General features: G+C 46.4%; 1 gene segment (V, D, J or C); it reads right to left on the bottom strand.

The window, feature by feature from the left end:
* Positions 1-9,689: 9,689 nt before the first annotated feature.
* On the bottom strand, positions 9,690-10,228 carry LOC131398585 (immunoglobulin lambda variable 3-25-like). The segment is given in 2 exon segments: positions 9,690-10,006; positions 10,155-10,228. Coding segments are annotated over 2 exon segments (363 nt in total).
* Between the last annotated feature and the right edge of the window lie 1,132 nt (positions 10,229-11,360).

Raw genomic sequence — 11,360 nt, 5'->3', positions numbered from 1 at the left:
TGCTCTGAAGAGTCTGGTTTGTTTGCAGATCTGAAAGAACAGTGACAAAGGTAAGGTGTCTGTGATTCAAAACCAGTTCATTTACAATGTGATAGTTTCTTGTAAGAATTTTTGGGACGGGATCAATGAGTTGTCAGGTGTGATAAGGGGGAATTTCTAGGTAACAAATCAGGCTCCTTGGCAGTGGTTTGGCACCTATGGCAGGTCTCCAGGACAGTGCTGTTGAGCAGGGTCAGGTTTGATACAAGTGGGTTGAGACCAGTCCCCTGGCCCATCCTTAGTTTACCTGGGGCCTGAGGCCACTCAGGGGGTGGTTAGTAATCCCTCCCCTCTACACTGTACCCACCATGCAGCCACAGGGAGGTTTATGGTGCTGCCTGTGCCTCTGGTCCAGGGACACCTATCTAGGGTCCTGCATGGAAGACCCTTCCCCTCTTTCCCTACCTCGGAGGAGGGACATGCACTTGACAAAGAAGGGAAGGGGCTGAGAGAGGGTTAGTGATGTTCCCAATGTCACTTGGGGTGGAAGAGAGAAGGACAGGACCTGGGAGGGCCTAAACCAGAAATACAGTGGTCCCTCCTTTCCTGTGTTTTTGCTTCCTCAGTTTCAGTTACCCATGGTCAACCATGGTGGTAAAATATTAAATGGAAAATTCCATAAATAAACAATTGATAGGTTTCAAATTGTGCCCCATTCTGAGTAGTTTGATGGAATCACATGCTATCCCACTCTGCTTCCCGCAGATGTGAATCATTCTTTGAGCGAAAAGGCGAAAGTTCTCGACTTAATAAGGAAAAAAAGATCTTGTACGCTAAGATTACTAAGATCTATGGTAACTTTTATTACACTATATTGTTATAATTCCATTTCTTTATTAGTTATTGTTGTTAATCTCTGTGTCTAATTTATGAATTAAATTTAATCACAAGTTTGTATGTATAGGAAAACACATAGTATATGTAGGGTTCTATACTATCTGTGGTTTCAGGAATCCCCTGGGGGTCTTGTAACATATCCCCCACAGATAAGGGGGACTACTGTAATAACCTCCTCTCAGTGTTCTGGAACCAGACAAGCTTGGAGGAGGGAAAATGGGAAAAACCTTTAGCCAAAACATTGGGGCTGTGATGAAGAGAGTTTTTCCCTGTCAGTTCTCCCAGCTGCTTGTGGGGGCTGTTGCACCTGGAACTAGGGCTAGTCAGGCATCTGGGAGGGCAGCCAGCTCCCTGCTCACTTTGGGGCTGAAAGAAACACTAAGGATGAAAAGCCCCAGATTATCATCAACTAGAGGTGCCTTTCCCTGATCTTTTACCCTGAAAGTGCCCTTGAAATATTGGTCTTCAGGCTCCCTGCTTAATAAAATTCTATCCACCACTCATGGTCAATTAGTAGGATCATTACATTGTAGATATAACACGTAATCCCATTATATTGTTAAGATTTATTGAGGAGAGAAGAATTCTTTTCTTTCTGCATGATTCCCCCTTCCTCACAAAGTATCAGCTTTGATACAAGTCAGGAGTGTAGATAGAGGAAGCTTCTGTGTTTCCTTTTTCAAAAAACCCCCATTTGATATTTTTGCCCTCTCCAAGTGGCCTAAAACTGAAGGTAATAAGATGGTAAACTACAGAAGTATGAGGAGAAATGCAGCCTACAATAAAAGCTTATTCAGGGCTTTGAAATGATATTTTCCTGTGGAGCCACAGGATCAGACTCAGTGTAGACTTGGCAGTTTACATCATCATGCATGTGTGTTGGTATCTGATCTTTATAATAGACCTATATTTGCATAAAAAGAGTTATTTCTGAAACTAAAAGTAAATAATGGAATGTATCTTGAATGAGAAGCCTGTGCTTGTTTGTGCTGCACAAGCGCTCACTTCTGGGTCTAATGTGAGATTCTCATGAACTCTTTCCCTTTTCCACTGGACAGCGGTGGTTTTTGCCCTTGTTCACACTGCAAAGCCATCTGCTCATGACTCTCCGTGTGTGGCAGGAGACTCTTTCTCCCCAGAAATCCGGAGCAGGATTCGGGAGGCTATGGTCAGACTAGTCTCATGGTGTCCTCCCTCTTCTCTCAACTCAAGTTCTCAGGGAGCAGAGGGTCAGAGAGCGGGTCCCTCTCCTGTCACTCATTGTGCTGAAAGGGTGGAACAAGACTGTCCCTTCCTAATGCAGATCTCCTGGGAGGTCTCCATCACCTGGGACTTGCTGAGTTGTTCTTCCTGGCAGACCAAGCAGCAGGGACATGTGTCAAGATTTCCTTTTTCAGTGTGTTTTTTCCCAAAGAATTAGTTTATATTTAAACCCAAGAATCTCTGTCCCTTGAAATCCAGGCCTTGCAGAGATGTGTTCACTGGTTCATACGATGGGAAATGTCTGCTGAGTGGATGGTTCCTCAGTTCCTATACCATTCTCACCATTACAGCTCCCAGCACCGTTGGGGTGACCAGTTTCTGGAAAGTGCTTCTGCAGTCCCCCTTTCATCTCTTCTGCCCAGTTGAGCACATTTCCATGGCAAAGATCCTACCTTTTTGTGTGCAGCAGGAGACTTGTGTGTCTTTGTCCAGGTCATCATGTGGTCATTTAAATATTTTCCAGTGAAATAGTCTTTGTGTGTAAAGTTAACCATTTTTGTAGGTCTTCCAGAAATTTCCTCATTGAATCTCCAAGAGTTTGTACACCATCCTCTTGTGAGGAAAGCCATTTGTTGTAAGCACATCAGGATTTTCTTTCTCAACAGGAATGTGAAAACTCTTGTGGAGCCAGTGATGGATGGGGCATCAAACTTCCAGGTGCCAACCCAGCCCCCTCTGGAGCCTTCTTCCGGAGGAGGGCAAAGCCTGCATTACAACTGAGATGTCTGACTATGCAGGTTGGGATGGGTCTGTGCTGCAGAATAGGTGTTCTTGAATGTCACCGTCAGGTCAGCACCTACAAAAGTTACAGCTGATGTTGGAGAAATTTTATACTTATCAGTCTTGATAGAGAAACAATTATCTGCCAGTTTATTACACAACTTTCTTACCACACACCCCACGTCTTTTTGTGCTGTTACTGTACGTTGGAGGGTAAATCTGTTCATTTTCTCATCCACTTTTATAAGTCAGTCAGTAACACTGTGATCAGCCACTGTCTTCCCTTCCCTGCAACTCAGAGCCACAGAATGAATGATCCCCTGTTGGTCAAAAAGTGGAAATGGACCCAACAAGTGAACATGTTCCTACTGTGCACAATGAACACAGTCCTTTCTTGTGGAAATTTGGGAAATTTTCCATACTAGTGGGTTTTGAGGAATGTAGGCTGAGAAACAATGGATTGGAAAGAACCAATAAGCAAATGTTGATGTTTGAATTTGAGAATGCTGGTTAACAATTCTTCAGTTCTAGGAGACATTCTTGTGCAACTGGGGAAATGAGCCTATAGACTGTATAGGAGATTGTTGTTAATTTCTCAGCTGTTATAAAGAGCTTGTGCTTTGAAGTGCAGTATTGGTCATTACAATCTTTGAAGAGAGAGAAGGGGGAGTAGATAGAGAGAGAGAGAGATAAGAGATGATAAATAGATACATGATGGATAGATGAATAGAGACATACATGGACAGAAGACCAAAGGGCAAAATGTTTAGCAGAATGTGTCCAGGGAGGGAATGTGTGGGAATTCATTACACTAATCATTCAACATTTTTGTACGTATGAATGTTTCATAATTAAACTATCTGGACTTCTGAAGAAAGGGAGAGATTGAGAGTAAAGAGACCCCCGGGAACATGATACTCATGCTCTGGTAACAGACATCCCTCCAGGCAGACTCCCTGAGCCCCGTCCAGCAGAGATGCTCCCCTCGTGCCTGTAGCCGTGGACAATGGAGCCAAGGGAAAGGTCCCGGGCTCTGCATGGAGAGTTATGTGCTGAGCTCCGAGGAATTCAGTCCAGAGCCCCATGACGAAATCCAAATCCAACAGGGAGGTGGGGTCAACCCCAATAGGGTCAGACCTGGCTGGTGCAGATGATGGGACATCAGGGGCAGTGGGAGCGCAGTGGTGTCAAGAGAAAGTCCCAGGTGGAACCCAAGGTGAGGTCTGTACTTCCTCCATAGTATATGTAAAATCATAGGATAAAAAGAACCCTGGGGCCAGCAAGGGCCTGGTCTCCAGTTCTCTGGAAGCTTCACACAGCCATTGAGGATGTGGGGGATGCCACATTCAAGAAACCAGATGAGGGGCCGGCCCCATGGCGCAGCAGTTAAGTGCGCACACTCCGCTGCTGGTGGCCCAGGTTGGGATCCCGGGTGCACACTGACGCACTGCTTGTCGGGCCATGCTGTGGTGGCATCCCATATAAAGTGGAGGAAGATGGGCACAGATGTTAGCCCATGGCCAGTCTTCCTCAGCAAAAATAGGAGGATTAACATGGATGGTAGCTCAGGGCTGATCTTCCTCACAAAAAAAAATTAAAAAAAAAAAAAAAAAGAAACCAGATGAGCACAACCCCTGGGACTCCACGAGGCTGGTTCTACTCAAGGAAAAGGAATTATGGCAGCTGATCCATGTGAGACGTCTCTCTCCTCTCACACATGACACTTGATTACATCTGGAGACCATGTAAGGATTTTCTAAAGTTTCTTTGTCTAATACAAACACGCCAGCAGTCCCCATAACTCAGAACAATCCTCAATCCCACTGTTTCTCAGCAAGATAAACTGAGGACCAGAGAGGACAGAGAACTGCTCAGAGTCTCCCAGCCGTGGAGAGGCCAGACCAGGACCAGAGAGGACACCTGAGCCTAAGACTTGAGCTACAGCTGCTCAGAGGGCAGGTTAAAGTGAGCACCAGGCCCAGGTGGCAAGTTTGTGTCCCCATCCCCATCTGTTTGTGTCACCACGAGTCACCATCAGCTGCTCCCACTGCCATGGCCTATGTTATAGTAATAGCCAACTTCGTGCTTGGTCCCAGCCCTAGTGATGGTCAGTGTGGTCATGTTCCCTGAGTTGCAGCCAGATAATTGGTCGAGGACTCTGAGAGCTGGCAGCTACTATTACAAATAAGCAATAACTGCATCTGATCTGGCTTCTGCTGGGACCAAGATGCATATTTATCCTCCAGTTTATTTCCAAAGCTGATGATTCCAGCAGTCTGTCCCAGGGCCACCTACACTGAGGGCTCCACTTATAGGAGTCCACAGACACTTAAGAGAGGAGAGGAGAGGAGGCTTGAGGATGAAGGACCCAAACCCAGGAGGCCTCACGCCGAGGCTGTGCCTGGGCTGAGCTCAGGGTTTAGGGCAGGCCCAGTTCAGTGTCCTGTGGTGGCTGAGCCCGTGGGCAGGGCCTAGAGGCAACACCTGTGCAGAGAGTGAGGAGGGGTAGTAGGAGAGGGATCAAGCCCATGTTGAAAAAGCCCCAGAGCTCTGACTCCTTAGACCCCACAACTGGGCAGGGCTGCCCCAGACCCTGCTGTCCCCCAAGGCAAAGCCTGCCCAGGTATGGAAATCAGATGGGCCCTCAATGGCCCCATGAGGAAGATGTTTGAGCTTTTGAGAGGAGGCAGGACCCAAGAGAAATAGAGGGGAGAGACTCTTGCTTTGTACCCACACCCTCAGCCCCACAAACTCCTCCTCCTGGGCCCAGGAGACTCTGTCACAACCTCAGGGCCTCCATGGAGGGTCTTGCATGGCTTGCCCTCTGATAATCATCACTAGCTCAGCCTTCATTCTGGCCTTTGTCTCTTGTCTGCTTTGCCTAGGGTCAACTGCGAAAGGATCTGCTCTTCCTGTGGGTCAGGGAGACTCTGTCCACGGTGCTGACCCAGGACCTGTGCTCTAGAAGGACCACAAAGTGAGAAAGGTGTAGCTAAGATCCTATGTTCTCAAGACTCTGCTCAACTCCTTCTCCACCTATTTCTACCTGTGAGGACTCTGAGACCAGGGGCTGTGGACTCCTTGGTGCTGAGAGCAGAGAACACTGGAGGAGGAGCCCAGCATCAGGTCTGGTCCTGCCTCCAACACTGATTGACAGTGTTGTGTTGTTCATATGACTTTGAAGGTGACCCAGGACTGATATTTAAGGGTAAATTATCTTGCGTCAACACTGTCTCATGCCATAAATACATGGTGCCATTTCTCTTTCCCAGGAACTTGAACAGCAGTAAATGCTCAGGGCCTCATTGCACGGATGACACCTGGAGCCTGGACAGAGGATGACTCACCTAGAGCCATGGAGTCATGAATGACAGAACTCCTACCAGAAGCTTTGTGTGTTCTATGTGGACATTGTATGGACCAATTGACTATGTTCAATGGACTATGTTCTGGGGCCCAGGGATATTTAATTTCACATTGAGTGACCAATGGCTGACCCAGAAATGACCCATAGGAGGGGCTCAAAATTTATTGGTGGAATAAAGGCATCAAAGCAACATATAACAGATAAGTATCCTTCAAATGAAAGTTAAGAGTATAATCAGAAAGCCTTCATTTACACCACATAGACACAGGTATTAATAAGTAATATAACTAACTAATAATTTAATTTTATCAGTGAATACTTAATGATACTCACTAGGGAAACAGTTCTGAATAAGACATGAGATCTCTTCTTAAGAGAGGGACAATTAAAAAAAAAGAAAAGAAAGAAATTAACTGTGGCAACTGCATCCACATCTTGTGGGGACCCCCAGGGGACTGTGTGCTTACTGAAGTCTCAGAAACTCTGTAGGTTACCATAGAAACTCTCACTTCCTCCTGCTTGGTCTCCAAGTCCTTCCTGGGCCACCTGGGTGTTGGGGCTTTACTATTCTGCCCTCATACACGAGCTTGATTCAGATTTAGACCCTGCAATATATGGGGAAATGTTGAAGAATAAACTTTTTATCAACCGCATGTGTGGTTGGTTGAGAGTGATTTCCCAATGGGAAGTCCAGACAGAAATACGTGGTTCCTGCTCTTTCCTTGATCTCACTCAGCCCCAGTTGATCCGGAGTTTCCTACTTTCTCCACATGCTCTCTTCTCTCTTCTAGTTTCTGTTTGTTTTTCTTTCAGTCTGAAACCCTTCCTGTGACCTTGCTCTTAACCAAATTCTGAATCCTAGTCATCCTTTCATTCTGTGTCCATACCAGGTGTCTAGGAAGTGCTCTGAACACCAGAACATTCAGAAAAACAGAATTACACTCTCATATCATTTATCATCAATATCCTCACAGTTGAATGTGGGACATCCAGATTCTTTGCACGGAATGACACCCCCATCCCATCTCTGCACCTCCAATCTCACCTGTTTGATGCTGTAGTAGGACTGGAAACACAACCACAAGCAATATCTGCTACATGAAAACATTATGACTTTTGAGAAGATCATGACTTTTGTCCTTTATTCCATTAAGATGGTGCCTTCCATTAACTGGTTTCCAGGTGTTAAAACGGTATTGCATTCCTGTGGTAAACACCACTTTGTCATGGTGTATATTTCTTTTTCTATGTTGCTGTTTGTGGTAATCTGTAGAGGATTTTCGTGTCTATATCCATAAGGATTGTTGAGCTACACTTTACTTTTGTTGTGATCTCTTTATTTGGTTTTGGTATCAGAGTAATATTGGCCTCATAGAATCAAATGGTAAGTGTATTTTCCTCTTCTATTTCTTGGAATGACTTGTGAATAATTGGTAGTCAAGCTTCTTTAAACATTTGATGGAATTCACCAGTGAACCATTATGTGCCTGGGCCTTTCTTTGTGGGTAGTTTGTGATGCTGCCTTAAGCTCTTTCCTTGTTGCAGATTTCATCAGGTTTGATGTTTTCTCTTGAGTCAGCTTCAGTAATATGTGTCTTTCTAGAAATTTTTTCATTTCATCTAATTTTTTGGCATGCAGTTCTTCAAGGTATTCCCTTATACCTTAAAGTCTCATTATTTCTGTAATGTCAACAGCACTGGCTCCTGACTCATTAATTTGTCTTTTTAAATTAATGATCAGGCTAGCTAAAGGTTTGTCAGTATCGTTGATGTTTTCAAAGAACCAACTTTTAGTCTGTTGATTTTCTCTAATGTTTCTATATCTTTCCTTAATTTCTACCCTATCCTTATCATTTACTTCCTTCTGCCTGCTTTTGTTTCAATTTTCTCTTCTTTTTATAGTATCTTAGGGTGAAATGTTACATTATTAATTTGAGATCATTCACATATTATATATGTAGTGCTTCTAAAGCAGTGCTAGAGATCAATATGTACCTGTGTGTATGCATATATGTCACCACCTAACGTTCAATCTTTCCTCTACACCCATGCACACATGGAATATAGTTATATAAATTACTTTTGTATCTTTGTCTACAAATGATAACATCTTGGCATTTTAGGGCCATTTTGGAATAATTCATTTTTATAATTACTATGGTTCACGTTTTCCTTGTTCTTTGCATGAAATTTTTGATGGGATGCCAGGTATTGTGAGTTTTCCTTGTTGGGTCTTGCATACTCATATTTCTCTCTATGGTTTTGCTTTATAATTTTGGATTCAGTAAAGTTACTTGACCACAGGCGCATCCTTTCTCAATGTGCTTGTGCACTTTCTTAGGTGGCAGCAGAGTAGCCTTTAGTCTGGGACTAGTGTTCCCCACCAATGAGGCAAGTTCTCCTGACTAGTCAACCTGATGCCTTAAATAGGAGCTTCCCTATCCGACCGGGGAACAAGCACTATATGACTGTGTGAGTGTGAGCCTTGTAGAACGTTCCTCTAGTCTCTCTAGGTGGTTCTTTCCTCAACCTCCTGCAGTTTCCTCCCACACATGACTCATCAGTCCTCTTAGGAACATGTGCAGAACTCCAGGGTTCTCTCTCTGTGCAGCTCTCTCCTCTGCCACACTCTTCCCTCTGGACTTTTATTTTCTTTTTGGCTCCCTGGAAGCAGACTGGGACAGGGAAAATTGCATGCGGTAGTGATTAGGGGTGATCTCTCTGGATGGAAGCATGGAGGGAAGACTGGAGAGACCTGCCAAGTGGTTACAAATGATGATTCAGCTGGGAGTTTCTGTAAGGTCATCCTGAAATGAGTCAGGTCTTTGGGGTCTTGTCATCAGGCAGTTATTGTACCTGGGTCACACTCACAGAGAGGTCACAAGCTTGGGGGAGGCAGTTCTCTGCAGACAATGGCTCACCTCAGTGAGGGCAGCGCTGTGAGCAGCCAGGGGCTCCCAGCAACAGTGGGTGGGTGTGTCAGGACTGAAGTGGGCACCTAGGTGGACACCACAGCATCCACAGCATAGTTTGCTCCATTCAGAATCCCACCGTGCCATGTGAACCTCAGGCTTCAGAGTGCCAGCTGAATCTCAGCAGCTCTGGGGACTAACCCAGAACATGTGGACGAGGGAGTAGCCCCGAAACCCCCATATGTAAACCCATGGATAACTACTGGGATAACAGGGCATATTTTTCCTCCATATTCCTTCCATCCAGGCCCTCTGTCTGCAGTAGATACTAGAGCCAAGAAAACACCATGACAACCTCATCCTGCAGCCAAAAATCCAGTCCTGAACTAGCCTCTGCAGAGCCTGCCTGGAGGGCTGGGAGGAGAGGGCAGCCTGGGGATCTCAGACCTGAGGACCTGGGCCAGAGCTGCTCATGGCTTTGTCTACAGTCCTCCCAGGGCGGAAGGAGAGTGTGACACAGACAGAGAAGGGGTTTGTGTCTCACTTCCCCATCAGCCTGTGTCACTGTGAGCATTACTACTGCTGTCCAATGAGTGACAGTAATAGTCAGCCTCATCCTCTGTCCTGGCCCCGCTGATGGTCAGAGTGGCTGTGTTTCCTGAGCTGGAGCCAGAGAATCGGTCAGGGATCCCTGAGGGCCGTTCACTATCTTTATAAATCACCGTTAGTGGGGCCAGGCCTGGCTTTTGCTGGTACCAGCTAGTATAAGAGCTGTCAAAGTTGCCTCCCTGGCAGGTGATCCTTGCTGTCCCTCCTAAGGCCACAGACACCGTAGGTGGCTGAGTCAGCTCAGAAGAGGCCACAGAACCTGTAAGAGAGGAGAGGAGAGGTGAGTGTGAGGATGAGGGTCTCATTCCCAGAGGCCACACACCCTGCAGTCTCCTCTCTGCAGAGCTGAAGGTCAGGGCCAGGCTGCTCCCTGGTTTCTTTGGGGGCTGAGCCCTGAGGGTCAGCACCTGTGCAGAGAGTGAGGAGGGGGAGCAGGAGCGGGGTCCAGGCCATGGTGGAGACGCCCCAGAGCTCTGCCTCTGAGCCCATAGCTGGGGATGTGCCTCAGGCCCTCTCTTATTCTCTGAAGAAATGCAAATCTACTTCCTTTCCTTTTGTGGCCTTGTTGGGTGTCTTCCAGTGGAGCAGAAAAGAACTCACCTTAAAGGAGGCTGTGAAAGTGGGTCCTGTTCCCATGGCCTGTACCTGAAGGCTCAGAGCTCTCTCTGGTGCTGAGTGAGAAAGTCCAGACTCCTCCCTGCCAAGTGCACATGGAATTTCTAAAGATCCCCTGAGGTGCTGCCCTTGGTTGTGACCTCCTAGGCAGGTCAGAGGTGCTGTCCCTCAGTGTCCCCAGTGTGTGGTGTGGGCCATCGACAGATCATGTGCCCAAAAGAAATGATTGAGTGTAAGAGAATGGAATTTGGCTGTAAATTACCTGTGAAATTTATTTTTAATTAAATTGCCTTCAGTTGTTGAGGAAAATGCATTAAGTAATGAAAATCTTTTTGTAATTGAGTCAACAAATGGTTACTGAGTATCTGTAGTGTGCCTAGAGTGGAAAAAGGGAAATCAAAAAATTTGGCACCAGTCCTCTGGAGAGAGATGGGGAAAGCGGAAGCTTCTCTTCCTGGCAGGACCACAGGCTCTCAGAGCCGAGGAAGGGATGGTGGACATCTAATTGCAGAGGACTGGGCATTTGTGGACAGTGACAATGTTTTAGTTCAACTGGGGTGTGTGTGGGGTATTGAAGAGCCGGAACCTGTGCGAGAGAAATAGTTTCTACAAGATCCTGAGCAGAGAGGCCTGTAGGCAGAAGAGCTTGTATATCACTGTCGGGGATGATCCTCCAGAAAAACTTACAGCTTGTCCTTCAGGTCTAAGGTCATGGTTAGACCTGCATATTCGAATCTCCCTGTGTGTTAGAGCCCCTAATGCCCAGGCCCACCCCAACTCCAGGTGGCTGCGCCAGCTGATCTCTGCTGCCCCCTGGTGGCCGCTCCACACTGGTTGCGGGAGGCCAGCGGCATCCTTGGTCAGTTGTTGATTTAGAACCCACTGCTCAGCTCTTGATTCCCTGATTCATGAACCTCTGCCCCAGGGGAGGAATTACTCTTCACTGTGTGGCCCCTGCTTGCCTTAGATCAGGAAAGACGGGCTCAGATCACCCATGA

This window comes from Diceros bicornis, chromosome 35 (assembly GCF_020826845.1).
Source record: "Diceros bicornis minor isolate mBicDic1 chromosome 35, mDicBic1.mat.cur, whole genome shotgun sequence".
NCBI classification, from domain to species: Eukaryota; Metazoa; Chordata; class Mammalia; order Perissodactyla; family Rhinocerotidae; genus Diceros; species Diceros bicornis.
The sequence above is the reverse complement of the archived record's forward strand: the minus strand, read 5'-3'. Positions and strand labels throughout refer to the sequence as shown.